The sequence below is a fragment of the Limulus polyphemus genome, unplaced genomic scaffold (assembly GCF_000517525.1).
Source record: "Limulus polyphemus unplaced genomic scaffold, Limulus_polyphemus-2.1.2 Scaffold5330, whole genome shotgun sequence".
NCBI classification, from domain to species: Eukaryota; Metazoa; Arthropoda; class Merostomata; order Xiphosura; family Limulidae; genus Limulus; species Limulus polyphemus.
The window spans coordinates 29,329-54,582 of record NW_013670940.1 but is presented as its reverse complement, the minus strand read 5'-3'; the positions used below and the strand labels follow the sequence as shown (position 1 = coordinate 54,582).

Genomic DNA, 25,254 nt, shown 5'->3' with positions numbered 1-25,254 from the left:
TAAGTTTATTGACATACATTCATAAAATAGTAGTTCAATAAAATTTTTAATGTAAGTCTACAAACGTGATGACATGCTCTCTGACTCCTAGCTACTCATATCGATAGGGTTAAAAAGAGGTAAGTGGAATATGCAAGAGAAAAACAAAACCAGTGCTACAAGAAGTAGAACCAATTAACAATGGCCCAACAATTCTGAAAGTGAGCTATAAGAATCTATTACAAGTTTTAAAAATGTAAAAGCTTATGGCACATTTGAGATACAAGTGTAATTTTAAACAGAAATGACCCTTTCAGGGATTACAAATCTGATTGAAAATTTGTAATATAGAGAAGAGGAAAAATACTAACAGACCTTAAAAGGTCTGTTTTTATACTCATTTCCAAGAAACTTAAGTCAGTACAAGACTATCCATGTTGATCAATCATACCTCTAAAGTACTGATAAAAGTAATTATCAGCTGAATTAAATATAAGTTGGACAATGAGCTATCAGAAGACCAGAGATGGTTTTATAAGAGGTAATGGAATGTAAAACAGTATATTTGGCCTTAGAATGTTAAATGAAAGAATCATGAAAATGTAAAAAAAAATCTTTAGGTTTCATAGACTGTAAAAAGGTTTAGACAGGGTTAACCATGAGAAATTAATGAAGGTCTTAGAACAGATGTCAGAACCCTGAAAAATTTATACTAGAATCATGAAGAAGCAGTATGGAGAGCTAAGCTGCTCCTTTGTGATCAACTGTTTTACTGTGGCTGGGTTAAAGTGCTCATGTCATGACCTTTTACATTGTTATATCCTAACTTTAATTAAACCACTTTATTATCAAAGTACATCACTGAACTTCTTGGCATGAAAACATAGTTTATAATTCAAATTTTATATTAATTGAGTGTTAAACTTCTTAATTTCAAAAAAAAATATCAACCATTTTTCTGTCATAACATGTCTGAGCTCCAACTTCTCCCCTTCAGAATTTTGTAGGCTGCTGCAGATTCCAACCAATTAGAAACACAAACTATTCATGATTACAAGAAAGAATAAAAAATTTACACCTCCTACCTTCTTGATTTACTGAGATATTAATACATTTGTCAAACCCACCAGAAAAGCTCCTTCCCTTTAACACTGATTAGTAATAAACTTTACATGGCTACTGGACATGTTTATAAACAACAACAAGAGTAAAATCTCCTTTATAGAAAGCTACTTACCAGTTTTTTTAGTTTTGGTGATTATGTTATTCACTAAACTAAAGTGTTTAGCTATGTGATCAGTATATTGTTACTCAGAAGAGTAATCCATTTTACAGCTTACTTAGAAGGCCAAATAAATTATAGTAGTTTTTAGAAATTATATTCTAGAGAGATATTTATTGTGTTCTAAAATGCTTATCTGAAAACTATACGAAGTCTTTATTTGGACACCCAAGGTTGTGAGACTTAATCAAAAGAACATCTACTCAAATGCAAACTGTCTAGCATGAGTACTACAAATCCTTGCTTTTATGTATTTTTTATTTAATATGTTATTAATATAACTCTATAAAGTAACTAAAATGTAAAAATTATAAACTCCTCATTTTAGCCTAACAAAACTTCAATAAAATAAAATGTCAAAATTACATTATCTTGACCCTGTGTAACAGGAAACCTTACAATCACACAGTGTTTACTTTAGCTCTACAGGAAACAGTATCTTATATTTTTCAACCTTTCATTTTACTTTTATAATTGTCACTGCAGTTAGTGTTAAGGTAGAAAAATGAAATTAAAATACAAACTTTTTATATTCATTTAAGAAGTTCTATAGGTTATTCAAATGAAAAATGGAAACTTTAAGATGAAAAGAAGTATTTTTTATTCTTAGCATGAAAATCAGCTTCCTCTAAGAGTGACTCATTAACCCTTTTAGAAGAATGCCATCTTTAAATTCTTTTCTACACATATTACAAGTTACATTCAAAATTTAATTAAACAACTTCACTATCCACATTTGTCAATGAAATTAACATTATAATATATGTTATTATTTTAATTTTTATGTTACCTAAATTTTAATTCCTTTGTGTCAAAAGAAACATTTAAAAAATATTTAAACTGCAATTTTCTTGTCATGTGATCCATGTGCTATAGAAAATCTCCACTTTAGCAGGAGCTGATTGTAAACATGTAAACTTGCAATGTATCTGAATGTCTAAACAGCAATGGCCTTTTGGCATGTAAGATACAGTCTCACAACTGTATTTACTGGGAAAGAGAAATAATTTTTCCAATCCTTGACAGGGCCATGCCCACCTTTTACAGGTTGCAGTAAAATTTACAATGTACACAAAATTAATTGATACAATTGATACTATACTCCATAATGGTCAATTTCAAATTGGTGCAGTTTTTGTATTAAAGTAGATGTAACTGCCTGTAATACTGTTGTCTGCTTGATCAACTATAGAACTTAACGGTGGTTTGTTACCTAAATATGCTATAGTTAGAGAGACAGTTAAATTGTATTTAGGCCTTACTTTTATATTTTAGTTAATTATGTATTATTTGTGTTTAATAGATCATATTTGAACGGTTTAATGATTTTAATAAGTTTTGCTTGTTGCCTGGATTATGAAAGCTTTATAAACACAAGATGGTGTGTATTATAAGCGCCATCTTGTTTTGGCAATGAGTCTCTGCGGGGAGTCTCCCAAAATAACTTCATAAAGTCCTGCTGGCATCAATTTACATATCAGCATAAATAAATACAAAGAACTTGAAAGGAAAACTAAAAATAAACTGTAAGTGAAAAAAGATGTCTATTCAAGTGAATTTCTATGAAGAGTTGAAAGGTATATACATATTTCTATATTTTAATTTTAAACATTTCATCGTACTGTATATTGATGATAATAGATAGATTTAGTAGTGATATAGTAGAGAAAATGGAAAACAAAATATAAACACTTCCCTTAAAAAACGTTTTACATTCATTTAGGAGGCTCTAGAGATTATGCAAATGAAATGTTTAAACTGTAAGATAATAAATAGTATTTTTATACTCAAAATAAAAATCACCTTGCATGTTAACTATTCATAGTCCAAGTCAAATAACTATATAAATAACAATTTTTTTACTAGCAATAGTAGAAAAATTAAAATTAAATGTTTTATTTTCTGAAACTACATACTTTTAGGAAAGCTCATGTTAAATTCCAAACAACTTCATCCACTAGTTTCATTTTTGTAAAGAACTTTCATGAGAGTTGTGTAACCCACTTTCAAAACTCATAGGTCGTCGTCATCAGGTTAAAGGCTTCAGAAATTCACAGACAAATCTTTGGTAAAAATACTTTACAAAAATGTAATTTTTTTATCGAACTGGTGTATTTAAGTGTTTTTTATATACATAACACTTTTAACATTTACTGAAAGTTTGCTAAAGTTTGTGAAAATACCTGAAAATTCAGAGCTATAGTATGTTCAGCTTCACAGAAACAAACTCAACCCAATGGACCAACACCACACTTATTGTTAAAAAAGAGGTGTGCTGTCACTATCATTACATAACTTGTATGCATAATAACTTTTCTGAGAGGTGATTTATTTAACAGAAAAGATCAAGAGCACTAATGGGTATACTAGTGATACAGTAAATCTGAGAGAGAGGTACATTCGTTACTTGACAAGCTTGCTGATAGAGAGATAAAATATGGATTCAAAATAAATTTCAACAAAACTAAAACAATGGTAATTTCACAATATGAGGAAGTTTGTAGCATTTGCATCAAAGCAGAAGGTAATACAATGGAACAATAAGAGGAGCAATACAGTTACTGATGGTTAATGTGAAAGACAAGAAATATAAAGGGTAAGACAGAAATGACAAACACAGCATTCTTCAATCTCAAAGAATTGCTTCAAAGAAATGTTAAACATAAATTGAAGAGGAGAATATTTAAGTATGATCAATCCTACACTAAGGGGTGGAAATGTGAACCCTGTCTGTTGAAACAAAATGACAGTTGGAAATATCTGAAATGTGGTGTTATAGAAGAATGACGAAGATCGGCTGCATAGAAATAAAAACTGATGAGGAAGTTTTGGAACATGTAAAGACAAAAAGACTACTCCTAGACACATGTAGAAATGGAAGATAATGTGGGCATAGGAAAGAACAACACAGATTCTGACAGAAAATAAAACAGAAACTCACTTGGTTCAATGACATTCAGAAATGGACTTAAGTACAATGAATTAGAAAGATTATGCAGGCAGTAAGAATTAGAGAACAAAGGAGAATTATCATTGTTGACACTCAAAAAACAGGAGGACATGATGCTGATGTTGGCATGATGCAACTCTCCCCTGATAAAGTTGATATAGCAAAATGTTAAGACTAAAAATATTTCATCTGATGATTAGTCATATTCATCATCAATTTTACAGTGTGGCTTACTTCACAGTAGAGTATGTTAAGTAAGGAGTAATTAATATGAAGATACTGGATGCACACACACAGTTGTAGCCACCGTAACTGAATATGAAATAGTGATGATGTACGTAATTCAGACTATGTTTACTTAACTGATGCTATAAATAGTAGAGGAGTATAATGAAAACAATTTAAAACAATGCATCTATATAAATTATAAATTTAAAACCAAATTGACATCCTGCTAAACTGTGTGTACAGTTTAACTCCTTAACGTTCAATAATAAAAGATAGCTTATTTTGAGCACAAACCTTTGGAACGGACTTCCTAAGAATTTCTTTATATTCATCCTTGGTAATTTCTTTTCTATTGTAATAGGGTTTTACAGCAAGCTTCACTTCCTCCACAACCCGTTCCTGACGATTAAGTTTTTTGAGGAACTAGATTTACAAGTAACACACAAGGCACTTAGACTTTTCTTAAATAATCACTTTCAACTTGTATTATAAATTGTGTCTGAACTAGATATATGGAACTTCAAAATGTTACCTAATGTTTTTTTTATTCCCAATATACAAATTTTCTCCCACAATTAACAGCAATTCAAATTTCTTGTTTCATCAAAAACAGACTACATATCAAAACTCAAAGTTCTGTAGTAAGAGATTTTACCATGAAAATGATAAAACAAGAAAGATGAAATATACAAATGATAACTGTAAAGTAACAAATGGCCTTTGCTGAAGATAAAAAAAATTAACATTATCATCAAAAAGGCTATCTATTTCTTATCAAATGACTACATATTTTTGCACTCAACTACAGTTTCATGCAGTCTATGAGACTGAGTAATAGGTTATACAGACTACATTTCAAAAATTAAAGTTCTGTAATAAGAGATTTTACCATTAGAATGATAAAAGAAATAAAGGAAAAACATACAAATGATAAATGTAAAGTAATAAATGGCCTTTGCTAAGGATAAAACATATTACCATTACAAAGGTTATTTGTTTCTTATCAAATGACTACATATTTTTGCACCCAACTGGAGTTTCATGCAGTGCTATCAGATTGAGTAATAGGCTATACTAGCTGAAGTACATATTCAATGCAGAGAGAAGGAATAGGGGCCTCTAAAAGTGACACAGGGGATCATATTGGAATGTGATCCCTATGTCACTCCCCATTGGAGCCTGGTACATGCCAGGTGCTAATCGATCCAGCAGTTTAAGTTATAAGTGGACACACTAAGTTTTTGTCAAATAATTGGTTCTGATTATCTTTTCTTAATTACTTGAATAATAATCACTAAGTAATTTACATTTTATGGTTAAGAAAAAAGGAATAATAAACTGAAGTAAAAATATCCATAAGTAAACATAAAGAAGAAGTTTCAGATTATTTTTTACAAACCAATCCAAAACATTTACTAACAGTATAAAACTCTTTATAATAAATAAGTTAATCCTTTTACAGATCGTAAATAAAAATAACAGTAAAAGAAAAAAGATTACTTTTAAAAAACACATGCAAGATATTATACAAAATACTAATCTTAGTTATTACAGTGTACCTTTTCTTTAACTTGCATTTCCACTGCTGAACTGGGCAATTCATCCAGAATTTTTAACTGGGTTTCATCCATTTTCATCATTACTCCTTTTTTATCATCCTTTCTATTGGTTACGGAGCTGCTTAATTTAGATCTATCAATAACATCAAATCTTATACAGTGTTTATGCTTGCTGATTTCAGATCTACAGTCTTGCTTTGGTTTTTTGGAGATGTGTGAAGCAACTTCCTGCCTAGAATGGCTTTCTAATGATCGCTGAAATTCAACTGACTGTAAACTCTGATGATCTCCATTTTTTGATTTCCCAATTTTGCTTTTTGATGACTCATGACTTCTTTTACCATGAGATGATGTCACTTTTTCCGAGGAAATTAAAGATTCAAAACTATCTTTTGCCACGGAAACAGAATTGTTCTGAGAAACAGAAATAGTTTTTTCATCAAGTTCTAACAATGGAGAATCGACAGGTGAATCAGGAGAATATGGTGATTCAACATCCATGTCTACAACGTCTGTTACATCCTCCTGGGGCTGTTGCTTAGTAACTTGGGCAGCTGATACTCTGGGTAACAATGCAGCAATAACTGATGCTACTGGTTTTGTCTGAGTCATGGATACAATACCTTGGCTCTGTGAGTATATTTGACCTTGGGATACAATACCTTGGCTTTGTGAGTAAATCTGTCCTTGGGAAACAATACTCTTACTCTGTGAATACATTTGGCCTTGAACAGAAGCAGGAAGTGGAGGTGGAGGTTGCCTAAGGTTGGGCAGAGACATCTGTGGAAGTAACCCTATATTAGGAGGTGGAACATTGGTCATTATCACACTGGAAGGTAAGGTAATGTTGACTCCTACATTTTGTGACCTAACTTGGGAGAAAACAGGTAAAGCATTTGGTGGTGGTAAACCAGTACCAAGGTGAGAAGCACCTGGCACATTTGCTGATGATATATTGGATGGTGGATGTTGTGTGGAAAATATTCCCCCTTGCATTACATTCTGTAAATGTGAAGCGGTAAACATCATATGTGGAGGTGCTGTTCCAACATGTTGATTTAATGATGGGAGTCCACCAGAATTTAGGAGATTCCCATTGTTTGCAGAAGAATTACTATGTACATTCTGGGGCACAAAGTTTGGAGGAGGGACTCTAAGGTTTGGTAGGATCACTGAAGCTCCCTGAGGGGCACTAAATGTTGGAGACCGAGAAATATGAGGTGTGGCAACAGAAGATGATGAAAAAGAAGTGGGTATGACAGAACTGACTGATATGCTGTTCTCTGAATTCTTGAAATTTAAACAAGTCACAGAATCTTCTGGTAGTGGTGGTTCCTCTGGTTCTGGTTCTGTTGGGAGTGGTGGCAATTCTGGTGATGGAGGTGGTTTTGGTTTTTCATCCTGCATGGAAGGTATATCAACAGATTTTACTATGTAGGAAGCTTCATGGTGTGAAGTTGGACTCTTAGTTGGTTCACAAGGGTCATAGCTATCACTTTCAACAGGGAATGGATATGATGGTGAGTGTGGAAAAGTTGTTCTTGATTGGTTTTTCTTCTTTGTATGAATATTGCTTTCATCATAACTGATTGACAGAATGTTTTCTTTCCCACTAGATTCTAAATTTGCATCAAGATTTTGTTCCACATTTCTTTTATGGCAGTCAACTTCAGCTTCACTGTCAGAAGAATTTCTATTTTCAAAACCAAAACTTTCAAACTTCAAACCATCATCACTCATTATGGTAATGGTATCTTTTTCCAACTGGAAATCTTCATCAAGTGGGATTTCCGTTGGTGTAACTTCCCAAATATCTTCACTGAACTTAAGAGTTTTTGACCTCTGCTTAACAGTATTTTCTTCAAGAATGTTATTTTGATTATTATAACTTGTATTTTTCTGATTTGCATTGTTTTCAGTTAAACTTGTAGATTTGAGGAACTTAATATCAGACTGACTGTCTGTTTTATCTTCCCTACATTCATCAACTTCACACTCTTTTAGAGTATTCCTGTTAAAATTAACATTAATAATAATACTATCACCTTTTGCATATATTTCTTTGGCATCAAGGGATGTTACATCAGAATAAGGACTTACTGCCCTGTTTTTTCGCTTTTTATGATCATGATGACGATGGCCTTTATCGTGATGTCTTTTTTCATGTTTATCAGTTTTTTCTTTGCGCCCTTCATGTTTTTCGGTAAAGATTTTCACTTTTTCTTCTTTTCGACATTCTCGTTCGCGACTTTTTTCAGATATGTGTTCATGAGAATGCCTTCTGTGCTTTTCTTTTTCTTTACTCCTACTGCTTTCCTCTTTATGATCTTTAGTTTTATGTCTTTCTTTGTACATCTTATCATGCTTATCAATGTTTTTATCATAATTTTTATCTGTTCTCCACTCTCTTCTTTCATTATTTTTATCATAAGGTTTTTCCAAGTGTCTTTCAACTTTCTTCTCTTTAGAAAAACGACTATAATCAGGCACTTCTACATCAGTCTTTTCCTTCCACAAGTCAATTTCTGATCTCTCTTTAACTCGATCACTTCCTGTTCTTTTGTACTTATCATCCTGTTTCCAACGGTCAGAATCTGACTTTTGTGCTTTGGTTCCCTCTTTACTCTTGTCATCCTGCTTCCATCGATCTGTTTCTGATTTCTGAATTTTATCCAGTTTTTGATATTTACTACCTTCTCTACTCCACCCATCTTGTTTCCATCGGTCCAACTCTAACTTGTATGATTTATTTCCTTCTTTATTGCCTTTTATTTCACGCTGATAGAGTAACTTTTCATCTTTTGGTTTTCTGTCTCTGTAAATTCTATCTTTAGAACTCTTTGAGAGTTTTTTCCAGCTGATGTCAGAACAACCAGCATCTATTCTTTCTAAAACGCTGGTTCTTTTGCTCTCAGTGCAATGTTCTACAGATAAATCCATTTCAACATTTTTAATTTTAGGAATTCTTGGAAGTTCTGATACATTGATTCGAGGAGCCATGTCTGTTAAGTCTTCAATTTCTTCTTGTTCCTTGTGCCGGGAACTGTGTTTCTGTCTTTCTGAATATCTCTTGATCGGAGTATCTTCAACAATTTCACCCTCTTCTGCTTCATCATCTAGATGGATATGATGTGATTTACAACTGGTCTTATGCTTCTTCCTTGACTTGGATTCCAGTTTTCTACAGGCCCTTCTATTTGTTTCTTCTTCAGCAAATAGTAAAGCCACATTCTTCTCAACATCATCTTGTTCACTGTAGCCTTCTTTACTAAACTTATATGAAATATTAATATTTTTATTACAGTCATTACTGACATCACCTTCCTCGCAAACCATTTCATTTTCATCTTCTGAAATGTCCTCCACTTCTCCTGCTAAGTTTAAACTTATCTGGTGGGGAAATTTAGCATTTTCATTTGAATTGCCTAGCTGGTGCATAACATGGTGTTGCTCACTATGATACATCTCCTGTTGTGCACTGTTTTCTTTCTCTGATCTATTTGTCTCAGTTCTTGTAGTTTTTTCTAATTCTTCTTCCATAGTTTCAGCATCAAATGATTCTAAATTGTCATGCTTGTTTTGCTCCTCGATATTATGCTCTTCAACATCATAATCATATACATTTTTATTTTCATCCATGTCTTCTGAATCCTTTTTCATTTCTTCTTCAATATTATCATTAGTTACATTTTCATCTTCATCAATGTCTTCTGCTGCTGCTGCTTCCTCATCCTCTTGGATATCCTCATTCTCTACATTTTCATCTTCATCCATGTCTGCTACTGTTGCTTCTTCATCCTCTTGGATATCCTCATTCTCTACATTTTCATCTTCATCCATGTCTGCTACTGTTGCTTCTTCATCCTCTTGTTCCTGAATATCCCCACACTTTACATTTTCATCTATGTCTTCTGCTTCTTTTTTCTTCTCCTCCTCATCTTCTTGTTCCTCAATATCTTCACACACTACATTTTTATCTACGTCTCCTACTACTTCTTCCTCCTCCTCTTGTTCTTCAGTAACATCATAGTCTACATTTTCAGCTTCATCTATGTATTCAGTACCTTCATCATTCTGCTCTTGATAATCATTATATACTGTACTCTCCATTTCATTCAAGCCTTCTGCTTCTTTCTCATTCTCTTGATCATCATCAGTCTCTATTTTTTCAGTTTCATCCATATCTTCCGTTTCTTCATCGTTGTCCTCTTGTTCTTCAACTTCCTCATCCTCTTCTGATTTTCCTTCCACAAGATATTCCATACCTTCTCTAGGCTCCATTATAAGCTGATTCTCAGCAGCTCTATCATTTTCACATATATTTACACCAATACATTCTGCATTTGTTTCAGATGAAGTCCCTTGTTCATCACCAAAACAAATTTCTCTTTTATCCATTTTATGAGATATATATTCAACTTGTTTTGACAATCTATTTTCTTGATTTTCTTCATTCCTACCTTCTTCCCAGGTTTGGTCTCCACTTTCACCTTTTTCAGCATTTTTAGCACTGTCTAAGTCTTTATTTTTCTCCCTATTATCTTTAGATGGGTTATAAAAAGAAACATTCAAAGCTTCTTCTAACTTTTCTTTTTCAACAATTTCTTGCATTACATTTTTATCTTTATTATACTCATCATTCACATTCTCTGATGACAAATGTCCACCAAAATTGGTAATGTGGACATTCTCATCATCACTGTAATTGTGATCCTCATCTTTGACATCCTCATCAATAACCAGCTCATTTTCACTTGAGTCACTACCTTCTTCAAGGTTACCTATATGAGAATTAATATGAAAATTAGCACAGCTTGGCAAAGAAAACTGATGATCAGTACTTTCTTCATCCATCATCAGTGCATCTTCCCCTAAAGATTCAATGTCACTATATATATCCACATCTTCTTCTATCTGGAGATGTTTTTTTTCATTCTTATGAGAATGTTTATGTTTCTCTTTGCGATGATGACTATGAAATGAACTACACTGCCCATCTGTCGGTCTAGAAGGACTATGATCACAAGAGTTATCTTTTGAAGTCCTTGATGGTTCACAGCTACTAAAGGTACAAATACTTTCCCCTGTGAAAGCACTAATGTTTTCCTGACTTATATTACTGCTTTTAGAATACCCTTGTGTTGAAGTTTCTTTAGAGCTAGTACTCTGGGAGGTTGGATCTTGTGGTCTTTTCTGTATACTACCATTTGGGCTTTTTAAAGTCAATGAACTATACCTAGATTTCAAAGTTCCATCCTTATTAATCCTAACATCTTGGGAGCTAGAATGCAAAAGAGACTGTGTTTGAAGAATGGAGCCTAGAAGGTCAAAGTTCTGAAGATTTTCAGATGAAGGCACAGTAGGCACATTTTTCCTTGAGTAGAGGGAAGAAAATTACATGTATATGTACATAGAGAGACATAATATTTTAAACAATTTTTTTTTCAAGATCTTAATATTTACAAAGTATTATAATAACTAATGTATCCCATGTTACATCATAATTTTTGTCACAACAGACTGTTAATCAGTTAGACATAAACAATGAATAATTATAACTAAACACAGATACATTTTATATATACACCCACACATACATCTACTGGATTTATCAGTTTGATTGGCTGGAAAACAGCAGCTGCACAAATACAGTTATCAGGATATCTAACCAAGAAATTCTTGGTATGTTAACCCTTTCTAGCCCAGTGTTAGTGTTTTTTATGAAGGCACATGACAACATTAAGTTTTAAAAAATTCAATCTGACTCTCTCTCCTACACACTCAAATTACCTACAAAATAAAACTATAATTACATTTTCAAGTTTACAATTTTGCTTTAATATACAATTATTAACATGTGTTTAAGATAAAATAATAAAAAGTCCAAAATGCTTATACTAATTTAGATTTTTTTTCAAAATTTAAAAAATGTGAATTTTTCAACATGATGTCAGAATAAAAAATCTAACCAATTTCAATCTGTTTTCTACAATTTCTAAGCTTCTAAAACTAACACACACACACACACACACATACATACATACATATATATATATATATATATATATATATATATATATATACACTAGGGTATAGCCTGTCAAAAATAACTGGCAAAGTACTACTATCCACACCCCCACAGTATACCCTAACCTCGCATTTCATAGCTACCTAAAATAAAAATATTTTGCAAAATCAAGCTTGACCAATAAAGAGGCAGTCAAACAGTGGTAAAAAACAAACAAAATTAAGATCATTCATGAAATGAATTTGTGGTGTATACATAGAATAATTATTGGTAAAAATCAATTAGATTAACAACTTCTAATATATAGAAAAGCCAGTGCATTTTGGTAACACTATGTTCCAACAATAGCTTTTATGTTTTGTTGCTTAGCAACAAAAGTATAATCCAATATCGCTGTTAGTCTATGTACTGAAAGTATAAAATGAAATGTATAGACAACAAAACTGGAAAAAAAAATTTTAATCTAGAGTCCCTGTTGATTAAAGAGGTTTGTTTTTTGTTAAAAATGTTGGTGATATAACAGAAAATAGCTAAACTCAGAATTGATTTAAGTGTAAAATTAATCAATATTTGTACTTTCATGATAAATTTTATGCACTTGGCCTTAGGCTAGGTGATCCTACACCACACCTTTACTTTAGGTTTATTATACCAACACTCACTACACTTATAAAAGTCTCACAGCACCCCCCCCCCTCTACACAAACAGCCCCCTTGCAGCCTAGTCACTAAAATCATAATGGGCAGACAGTAATCAAACTATTCTACCTGGATAAATGCATTTTGGCTTTTATGTCTCCTCCTATTTCAGGAAATCAAGCGTGACGTGACACACATTGGCTTCTATATAGGTTACATTATTTTTATTCTCACAATCTAGTTGTTATAGTGCTCTTTTTCTTTCTTCTGTTTATTATAAATTTCTAAGTTTTGGTTACTAGATCACAAGCCTTTCAGACATAACTTTCTCAAATAAAACTATAGTAAGATAAACATTATTTACATTACTTTTAGCAAAATATAAGAAACTTTGTTGCAAAATTTCTGTAATAAAGTGGACTAGATCCTGACACCATCAGGGCTGTGATTGCACAATTACTAATAAGCATGTGAAACCTGGCTTTTAGGTCAACAGTTATGGGTGTACTTTATAATATACAGATAAATAGTGGTTTTTATTTCATTATAAATTAAAAATTTGCCAAAAAAAAAAACACATTTAAGTTCAAAAATGTTCAATAGTTAAATTCTTTACATTTGAAGTGCCTGTTTCAGATAAGATTGCATTTACGAGTTAATTTTTATGAATGCCAATGTAAAAAATATAATATAGAGTACCACTGGCTGAAAAGTGTTAATTACATCAGTGTTCTAACTAATCTTAGAACCAAGCATTTAAATTTGATCAAGAATTTTAAATTCTGCATTAACAATAAATGTATATACATAAAGATTCACAGAGTTATCTGACTAACAACAAAATAAAAAAAATGTTACAGACAACAGCAAATTATTAAATTAATTCACAGCACAGTTCAAAATATAAACCACTAAAGTTATCAATGATTTCAACAATCACTTGAAATTAATCTTACCTTGAAGACAGAGATGCTCTAGATAGGATTTCTTTTGCATGAGCCTTAGCTTGAAGGCTTCTGTGTGGTCTCACTATACAAACATCCCCATTTTCTTCCTCAAAACTGTAAAATGGCAAAAAAATTTCCTTTCTTGAATTCTATATAATAAGAGCAATGAACAGTCAAGAAACCTTTGATATCCATTACTTTGTCACAATGATATAATACAGTTAACACCATAAAAATACTACATACGAAACAATCTATTCTCTTTAGATCATTCTACAATGTGTGTTTACATTATGAACACTGTACGATGTATATATGTCTCTTAGTTTAGATTTGGTACAAATTAAATCAACACTCACAGTCACTGTTGCTATAAGGTACTTAAAATATGGTTTGATGGATTTTTATGTTAGCCTTTTTTTAATATAAAGTTCCAACTCATTTTAGATCATAACCAATCTAACATTCTGATAATTTATAAACTATTTTTAATAAACTATCCAAACATATTATAATAAAGATATTTTTTTAATTAGTGGTCTCAAAATAAAGTGTAATTCAAATATTTTAAAATTACTGGGTAATTACTGTTTTAAAGCTGAGTACGTACTATATGTCCCTGTCAACTCCTATAGCATGAATAATAAATAAATTTAACAAAAACATTTTATCTTTTCATTTTTAGTTTTAGCCCATAAATTCTAATGTCAATTCTGTTTGTTTATTGAATTTTGTACAAAGCTACTTGAGAACTATCTTTTGAAATAATAAACTAGAGGGAAAAAAGATAGTCAACACCACCCACCACCAACTCTTTAACAACAAATTCTGGGATTGGTCATCATATCATAATGCCCCCATAGTTGAAAGGGCAATCATATTCAGTGAAGAAATTCAAACCTGAAATCCGTAGATTGGTAGTCGAGTGTCCTAACAACCAGGTCATGCCAGGCCTTAATATTAACCGATGTGTTACAACCACCTTTAATGCAAGTGTTATATTACATGATAACACATACCACAGACAGTACACATACAACTGATTCTTACACGTGTAATACAAAAAAATACACAATTGCTCTTAAGGAGTGATGCGTATCACTTTACAGTTTTTTGTGTCTATGTGTTGGTATTTTACTACTCATGTTATATTTTGAATTTTAATTTAAAAAATCTGCAGTTTAATAATACTTATGATATAAACTGCTTCAATTCCAGACAATGGTAGAAACTAGCTTTACAAAAAGAGAATAAAATACACTGGGCCATTAAAAGTTTGGGATGTCCAGATAACAGGCTGCAGTGTTTGAAGTGATTATAATTTTCTCTGTCAAAACAGTTTCTGTCCCCCAGTGGCACAGTGGTATGTCTGTGGACTTACAATGCTAGAAACCGGGTTTCGATACCCATGGTGAGCAAGGCACATATAGCCAATTGTGTAGCTTTGTGCTTAATTCCAAACAAACAAAGCAGTTTCTCAACATCTGGTTATCTATAGGAATTAGCCAACAAAAATTAAACTTTTTTGCCAGTTTTCTCTAATGCTGTATTGTTTAAACACTTCAAAATAGAAGCATGAGTATAATGTTAATTATAGTTATAATATTTTTTGCATATTATGCTTAAAGGTAAGTTACTTCTCTTCTGTCACAAGTAACTCAGGATGTAATTAAATTTTATGCATACAATATCTCATCAGCCTAAGAACCTAGTGCATGTGACATAGCCTCACTCTTGTTCCTAATACACTGAAGTCAAGTAGTCTGCAACTCAAATTTTCATAAAACGAGTCTTTCAGTACTCTAAATGATATCACAAAATTGAGTATATCTATAATAATGCACCACTATTGACTTTAGCACACATAGAAGCTAGTGATCAATTTTCTGCTGAAATCAAAATATTCAGTTTCATTAAAGGATTGGAACAGTGCTAGAGGCATTGATTATTTTTAGCTTTCACAACATAGGCATGTGAACTCTCAACAATTAAGAAAAAATCATTTTTAGGAACAGCAACATTTTGTTGATGAAAGAATAGAAGTTATGAAATTCAAATAAGTCTCTCTCTATGGGCTCAGTCAATTTGACCTAAATCATGGACCTTTAAAGTTTCCATACTATAACTTTTAACGTTTTGTGTATCTTCACAAGATTTTGCAAACTTTCAGTAAGTATTACAAGTCTTTTTTTAGACAGAAAGCAAAATTTTTAATGAAGTATTTTTACTAACAATTTCTACATGAATATATGGAGTCAAAGTGTTGACTGCTCCAAGAGCAAAGCAATTTTCATGTTACGATTAAAAATACTTTTCTTCATCTGAAAATTGTTAAATTTTATTTGCATAATCTCTAAAACCTCTTAGATAAATTTCAAACGTCTTTTTTCAGTAAAACTTCATGTTTCATCTGTTATTTTCTCTACCCTAACTCTATACATGGTTGTTCAAATTGACCAACATTGTAACCACTATAAAAAAGTACAAAACAAATATAAATTACCTTTTTTATCTTTCTAGAATGAGTTCAACTGTAACAGGTAACTAGACTTGTTTATCCTAAATAGATTAAAACCATTTCCAATATACATCTGTGTCAGTTTTTACAGGGCCATGATTCTTTACAGTAGGCATCTGTGACTTGTTGCAGATAAATTTCAAGAATAAATGGACAGCACACAATCCACTTGTTTTAAATAATATATATTCAAAACAAGTCAAACATATGTACAAAAATTCATTACACTACTGCTTACCACAGTTGAATCTAGAGCTTTAAATAATTCTCTTTTTCATCAAAAGTCCACATAGGCTGGTTCCATTACTCTAGAACCCAACTGACAAGACAAATTCTTCTTCTCTATCTCTGTTGTTAGAATACAAGCTGTGAAACTTATTTCAGAATCACCACTATAACTGTTGGTTACCACACTTGTACCCAGTTTTTTAAATAATTGTCTTCTTTTCAATAAAGTCCAAACGGATGGGTTCAAATATTTTAGAACACCCTTTGACAAGACAAATTATTCTTCATCTCTGTTGTTACAAGCTGCGATACTTTCACTTTAGAAATCGCCCATTACAGTAAAACTGACAATTACGCAGTCTAACTTCACCTTTTTCCCTTTCACTAACTTACTTCTTCTTACTTGCACTCTGTATCTGCGCATATTTATAACACGATAGAAAAATCTAGAAATATCTAGCCCTCTAGTAACAAGATATCAAGAATATTACAAAAGCCTAGTACAACAATTAAACTACATACACAACTTATGACTCGTACAGAGCAAGTAACGAAACTTGTCATAATTATATCTCTTAAAATAATTTACCTTTAACACTCTTATTATGAAACTAAATGATCATTAAATAAGCTAAATAATAACTCTTAAACTAAACAGTCTTGTATATACAACAATCTATTTCTATTTTAATTTTATTGGTTTATTGCCCTTTAAACCCTGTGCAACTAATAATACCACCACACAAGTTATAACTCACTTGGCAAATGTGTAGCTCATGTTATCCTATCTCATTATGTAATATATGAATGAGCTACTGGTGAGTTATTCAGAGCATACCTTGTGAACATTTTTTTATTATTGTTATTATTATTTTTCCTTATCTTACTTAATCTAGCCTTACAAGTTTCTAATTTTTAAATTTTAGTTACTATTATAATAATAATTAAATAATACACATAAAAACAAATAATATAATACTTATTTGGGTCTTTTTTTGTTAACTGTCGAAATTCATCCCTACTTTTTTTTTATTGTAATGGTACTACTACACTACACTGAATTTTTTAAATGTTAAAAACAAATGAAAATAACACTTTTTGATCATTTTTCTAAACTTCACTTTCCATGAATATAACAATGACTTTTACTCACACCATACAACCTCATGATGTCTTACATTGTGAAAAATTAAAGACTCTCTTATAGTTATAGATATCACAACCCCCATATATGTACTTTTAGTAGTTTAACACTACTACTTAGCTTGGAAGTCTTCCAAAATATTTGCCGTTTTCATGAGTAAAGAAACCGTATGATTTCTAATGAACCAACCCCCCATGAAACTGTACAAATAAAATGGCAAGGTTTTTTTAGAGATATTATTGAACATTAGCCCTTATCAACAGATTACATGAAACATAAATAAGGTGTTCAAATCTACATAATTTGCTGAAGTTGCTTATAGTCACTACTTCTGCAAGTTAATTACTTTTAGCAAATCATGTCTTTTTTAGCATTTCATGAAATGTGTATGAGCTTCCCCCTCCACCAACAAAATGTTTTATACACTCTTAAATATAGAAAACAATTTGAACAACCTCTTATTTAAAAAAACACTTTTACAAATGATATTGTTAAAACTTTGCTAATCAAAACTTGTATTCTATTTTTAACTGTATTTTTGTTGTTTTATCAGTACTGTGCTGAATTCTGATGATTATTTTAAACTCTACAGTTGATATATGATGTCCTCTCAGTATTCTACAACTGCTTATGCAAGAAAAAACTCTTACCAAATGAATTTAAACATACCACTCAATGTAAAAATGCAATCACACGAGCCACAAAAACACTTAGTACAGACTACTGATTTTATCACATCGTATACTGAAACAAGTTACCTTTCATTTACAACATCTAATTCATCTCTATCACCAAATAACGAAAGTGCTGAGATTCCTATATCACTACGTATTGAGTGAATTGTTCGTGAAGGACCTTGGCGTTTTATTACTGGTAGTGTCTGACCTACAGGAGGCTTCATTAGGCCGAGTTTTTCAGCAATTCTTTTCTTCACAGTCAAAGGTGCTGCAAGAGGCCTTGAAGCTGCCTTTGATCGTCTGGTCTGTAGAAGATTGACAACCAGTAATTGAAATATCTTAATTTAGAATAGGGACACTTTTAATTTTGTGATACTATAGATACAATTGATTTTTTTTTGTTCAAATTGCACAGAGAAAATCTACTTAAGCATTTCTGAATATTTTTTAAAACTTGGCTTTCTTTTTTAATCAAAGTGTTGCATTGGCAATAAAACATGTTCAAACAGATATGTTCATATATTAATAAATATATTCTTAAAGATACTTGATCTAATATAACTGTTTCTAATGTATTCGGTTCTTTTCTTGAAGTATTTCAAACATTATAACTTATAAATTTTCAAGCATTTCAAAATCTTAGCCTAGACTAATAAATAATTTTGAAAAGGCCATGTGGCATATTTTAACTATCCAATGCAATTCATTTGTTACAACTAAGAGGAAGGCAAAATATTTATATCAAAAACCAAACACGGTTATTACTGGTTTCACACATGTGTACATAAACAGGTCAAATACTTTAGTTAACTATTTTAGTATTCACATCATCTTGTTAGTGCCTCTAATATTATCAATGAAATTGTATAAAATTTCCTTGTTTTCACTTATGATGTAAACAAATTTAAAATCTAATAAACACTCAAATAAACAGGTCAAATACTTTAGTTAACTATTTTAGTATTCACATCATCTTGTTAGTGCCTCTAATATTATCAATGAAATTGTATAAAATTTCCTTGTTTTCACTTATGATGTAAACAAATTTAAAATCTAATAAACACTCAATAGTTCGTACACATTAAGTGGTTATTTTTGAAGACCCTTCCATATGTAGTTGTACAGCACTTCAATTATTTCCCTATGCAAAATGTAGTTTAATCTCAGCTGTTCAAAGATACCTTTCATCAGTCTGTAGCAGCAGCAATTGAAATGAAATACTTCAGCCACAAGAAAAACAATGTGGTTGCAAACCACTAGTAACTGAGGAGAAAAGGAAACCAAATGGGAATGTCAAGCATAACATATAATAGCATGGGTCCAAATTGCCAATTTCTTCAGCATTTGTCAGGATTCAGTTGCCTCTTTCTCTACACAGTGACAAATACATTGACAAGAAACTGCCATATAAGTCCTAAACCTGCTTATCTCAGATGCAAACAAGAAAGCACAATTTCAGTGAAGCATACATAGGGCGCAAACTGTGAATAATAAGTTACTGTAAATTTATGTTATAGTTTGACTGTTCAAAAATAAAGTACAGGGAAAATTTCACAAGGCACATGACCTTGCTTCTTTTATTCCAACAATAAGTCACTGGAGGTGGTATAATGACCAGGTGAACACTCTCAAAGCAAGATTTGGATGCTTTGATTTCTTCAGAAGAGTGAATACCAACCAGAATACTGTTGGTAATTATGTCTATCCTATAGCAACTGCATTTCCACCCAAATGGACAACAGCTCTTCTGAGACAAAAAAAAATCAACAATCCACCAAGGTTATATTGGCTGAAATTGGTTTGTAAAACATGACACTGACTTCAGCATCTTCAATGGCCAGAACAGTAACAAGAGTACCTTCTGAATGAAATAAAAAGTTTCATTTGTCATCATAATCTTTTGCTGACAACAGTAAATTAATTGCAGGATATGCTCCTCAAGAGAGTAGACTACAACTGAATAAGATGCCTTCTGGCATCTTGTGGAGTATATTTTATGTCAATTCTATACAATTATTAAGATAAAAGGTGATCCAACCTAATACTAAGTAAAAATGGCCAGTTACAATGTATGATGGTAATATAGCACATTGTGCAATCAATAAAACTTCAAACTAGGTACAGTCAAGTCATACCCCTCCCTGCTAAGAACACTTGTTTAGGTTGATGGGCTAAGACTAACTGTTTATGCAATTTCAGTGCTAAAACTTATACTTCAATCAATTAAAATTAATATAACTCTGAAATTAGCATTTATCTGAATTAATTCAATACCATAATTTTAACTTATGCTGTAAAGTAAAGACAAGTATGCATGGTGAATGACAGCAGCTCCCTAAAACTACAGGTTATACAATAAACACACTGAACATCACATATGGTAGCTTTGATCATTAACAATGTATGATTAGAGAAAAATATAAGATGTAAAAGAACCAAATAATTCGTGTTGGTTAACGTAATTAAGAATGCTCACTTTTCTTTTCTTCTTCCTTTTTCTTCTTCTTTTAGTTGTGCTTTTCTTTTTTATAGTGTTTGTCTTAACTTTCTTAGTTGTCTTTCTTCTCCTTTTCCTTGTTTTTATCTTCCTTGATTTTCTACGTACTATTTTTTTCTTCCTTCTAGGCACTGATGATGATGGTGTCTGAAAAAAAAAAAGCTTTGTGGGGAAAATGTTTCTCCTCATTCAAGCAGCACAAAAACTTTTATAATGACAATTTAGTATTTCTGAATGGTATACAAAGTTTTCAGTGTTACTAAAGAGAAAGTAATTTCCCACTTAACACATGTACAAATTCAATGCTTGCAATATATAACTTTAGTGAAAAAAATATAATTTTTTTTGAACAAGTGAGTAATGAACCTTTAATACTACCAAATATCAAGATATACTACACAAGATTAAGTGAACTTGTTTACTACATGTGAATTTCTTCTTACACTAGCTGCTTAAATCTGAAGTTCAGAATAACACAAAAACCATTCACGTGAAAATGTATGACATTATATTTTAAAAAGACAAGTTTCACTCAAAATTAATGAGATTGTTTTGCACACATACACTTCCTGATTCAAATAATTTTGCAAATAGAAGAATTCCCTAAGAAATGAAATATTTTTTTTTTACAAAAAAAAAGTTATCTATAAGAAATTCAGATGGTTATCTCCATGTTCACACCAAACATTGCTACTTTTAACACACATCATAACAAATCCTTACTTAAAAAAAAAGAAGATATTTTTCTAATCTTTATCTTGCTTTGTTCTTCTACTGATTCTTGTACATATATGAGAAATAAGGCCAAGTGGAAACCTGATTTAATCAGTTTAGTATACATATATAAAGAAAATTACAAAGCCATACAGTGTGATACACCAAAGATCTTTCTTAATTAGCTGTGAGTAAAAAATCCATAAAGTCAGAGATCTGTTTGGTGATTCTGAATCCCTGATCCCAAGTATTATTTTAAATTAAATACCTTACCAACAAAAACAGCTAAGACTTCTTTGAATTTATAGCCATACACATGTAAACATCTAATGAGTGAAAACAGAATAAAAAGGAAGAAAATCAATTTCTTTAACTATAGCAGTTAATCAAATTTTATCTAAAATAAATCATTACTTCTAAATTGTGCTTTGTAATAAAAAGTACATAATGTAACAATTGCTCTTAGATACTTACAGCTATCAATTTCCCAATATTTTTGAACTGCTTTTACCTGAATTGTTGGAACTCTTTCATTTTCATCAGCTGATTCTCTTGCAATCCTTCTTCTCTGAATACGAGAACGGACATTTTCACTGGCTCTTGTACGAGGTATAACTCTTCTAAACACAGCAGCACCTGGCCTAAAGTTACTACTCAGCATTTCTCGAAAATCATCCAAAACCTCCTGGGGCATTGAAGCTGTTAGAATGGAAACTTGAAGCATTAAAATTGAACACTTTTCTTGAGGATACACACTACACACAAAATGAACTATTGTAAGAAAAGACCACTTTTAATTGAACTGAAAATTGAATTTAGACCCTCTGGCTTGGGAACATGGATCTTGTGATAGATATGAAAGGACATATTCCACTAAAATTATGCTAACAAGTTACAGGAACTGAAGCATATACTACTTCACTCATACATTTAAACTTGAATTTGGGAGAAAAATATTAATGATAAGGCAACTACAAACAAGCTTCAAACAAAAAGAATCTATTCAAAGCTCTCAGTTGGACACATTATATTTGCTACTTACAAACATTTTTTTGAAAACCTGGTGATAAAATACAAGATAATTGAGATAAAGAAAATATGATTCAATTAAATAGTACAAATGTAATGATGGAATTGTACAAAGTTTTTAAACCCCCTTTACAATTAAATTATTATCTGATACAATGGTGATGTAACAAAAGTTTATGTGAAATGATGTTGCCACGTCCATTCAACAAAAACAAAAAAAACTTTATTCAATTTTCTATAAGACAACATACAAACAGTATAGGAAGAGAGCACATAAACATCTTGTATATCTTAGAGTGCTCTAGCACTCTCTATGGCGAAATGCAATGAAAAAAAACAAAAATAATTCAACAAAAAATAAATTATATATATAACATACTTTCATGCTAATTTTACATAATTATACACAATTAATTGCTACTGAGCTCCAGTTTCACAAGTTATCTGTGAGTAACAGAATATTCATAAATTTAACTGTGCTATTCTCAATCACACTCTCTTTCTCTACTTCAAGTTTCATGAACACTTCTATTTTCAGGCTATTTTTTCCTAACTGAATTCAATTTCAACATCTTTCAAAGTCCAACTTGAGGTGTCCAAAACTTTTGAATCTTATGTCCACCTTGAATTTTTCTTCTTCTATTTTGATTTTACTTAAACAAGTTGAACCTTCCTTCCTTTTCAATAAACTTGTTCACCTCTTTCTTCCACTCACCCTTACATCTCAATTTGCTTCCCTTTTATTCTCTACTCTCCTTCACATCTATTCTCAATTTTCCGTCACATTAATTGCCTTCACAACTATTCTCTACTATCTATTCACTGCTATTTTTAGACCTTCTACCATTCAGGCTGCTTTATATTGTCTTTTGTTTTACAGCAAATATTTCTTTATATAAAAAAAATTTTAAAACAATATATTGCAACTGTGACAGCACATTGCTAATAAAGTACTGATTAATTGATTAAATGTAAATAAATACCTACTTACAGTAAATCAGTGGCAATTGGATATCAATGTTGTCATGCTTAGTAGCCTATATGATCCCCTAAGTTTAATAATAGAAAACATTAGTTCCTAAATAATAATTAAACTTAGTGATCGGATACGCTACTAACCATGACAACAATAAATAAACAGTCTATTAATCACATGTTCTTTAAAGTTCTTTGTAGGTATCAACAGGCTACTAACCATGACAACAATAAATAAACAGACTATTAATCACATGTTCTTTAAAGTTCTTTGTAGGTATCAACAGGCTTCTTTCCAAACTGTTAATTTCTAGTTTTAGTTCATTCTAAGTTTGTTAGCTCATGCCATTTCCTCATAAGTCTAAGGGATTCATACTATACATCATTTCACTTTGTGTTCTCACAAAATCTCTGCCAAAATTTAAACATAATGAAAAAGAGAGCAAAGTTTAAATATTCTTTCATATAAAGTTTTAATCTACATTAATAGAAAAATACCAAATGTATATGCATACTAGGTTGGATAATTCACAGTTCTTCTTCAGTCCAACATTTGTTTGTGGGAAAAACACGTAAACTGCTTATTTTACAACACAAATTCCAATTTCTTGAACAGCGCATAACATTAGAAATGGGTTCAACTTAAAGTAACCTTCAGATGTGTTGAAGTTTGGCAACCTTTAGATTAAAGAACCTTCCAGAATTCTTCTTCTAAGATAATTTATAGTTCTATATATTATCTTAGACTCATTAGTGTGGATTTAAACTCTACTTTAAGGTACTTTACACAGATTGTGTGTTTACCTATTACTCTCTCATATGTCTAATTTTACCAAGATGAATAACAAACTATCATTTTACCATTTTCATCTCTTAATAGCTTTGTTGTTGGTACAAATTCTTCTGAGATCATTATGCCATAAAAACCAGTTCAAATACAGCCTTAGTAAATATAATTCCAAAATTACCTTTCATGATAAATGTAAACAAGGTCAGAAAACATTGGCATGTGACAGTCCCACAAAGACTATATATTTTGATATTTGGATGCACAAGTGAATAATTTCTTTGTTACTGGATGCAACATTTTGAAGTTGTAAAACATCATCAAATATAAAAAATGCAAAGGTAAGTCAATTTAATATTATCTCTTCAAGTTCTCCAAATCTTCAGTCAGATTGTCTTGTCTGTAAACAAAATGGTTAACATGATCCTGATAATAGATGAAGTTTGGGAAGGATCTGTTTTTTGTTTTTTATTATCAGTGTTTAATTCAATAGATATTAGGTCGTCAAGAAATTAATGTCAGGTTTTGGAACACTTTCGTTAACCACCTCCCCAAAAAACATACATCACGTATAATAGTTAAACAAACTATCTAAATGTCATGTTAGTGTAGCCTATATAATGTAAAGTTTAGTATACTATAATCCCTTATAGTTATGGCACACGACTAGACACACATTCGGCATGTAATGTTGTTTGAATACAAAAAGGGAAACAACTCCTCTTTAGCCATAAAAAATATCAAAGAAGTTTATGGAAATGTTTTAAACGTTCGTAAGTGTCAACAATGGTTTATTAAATTTCGTTCAGGAGACTTTACCCTTAAAAACTGTGATGGCAGGGGCCGATATGTTGGAATTGATATTGATGCCCTGAAGACGCTTGTTGAGTCTAACCCAAGGCAACATACTCATGAAATGGCCCTGAAATTGCATGTCTCTCATGAAACAATATATAAACATTGAAGGATATGGGAAAACTCCATAAAGAAGGTGTTTGAGTGCCTCACGAACTCTCCGATGATCATCATTTCCAATGCGTAAAACGTTGCTTCGTCTCTTTTACGCACGTAAC

At 31.4% G+C, this 25,254-nt stretch overlaps 1 protein-coding gene across 3 annotated transcripts in view; it reads right to left on the bottom strand.

Moving 5' to 3' along the window:
• The window catches only part of LOC106472430, a 62,675-nt gene that overhangs the window by 8,313 nt on the left and 29,108 nt on the right, over window positions 1-25,254 (bottom strand). For all 3 annotated transcript variants that reach the window (XM_022401003.1, XM_022401004.1, XM_022401005.1), the window contains 6 exons: window positions 21,902-22,089; window positions 20,656-20,823; window positions 18,261-18,484; window positions 13,622-13,726; window positions 5,999-11,372; window positions 4,734-4,862 (listed from right to left, as the gene is read on the bottom strand). In XM_022401003.1, coding sequence (XP_022256711.1) covers window positions 4,734-4,862; window positions 5,999-11,372; window positions 13,622-13,726; window positions 18,261-18,484; window positions 20,656-20,823; window positions 21,902-22,089 — 6,188 coding nt within the window. The remainder of the gene's footprint in view (window positions 1-4,733; window positions 4,863-5,998; window positions 11,373-13,621; window positions 13,727-18,260; window positions 18,485-20,655; window positions 20,824-21,901; window positions 22,090-25,254) is intronic.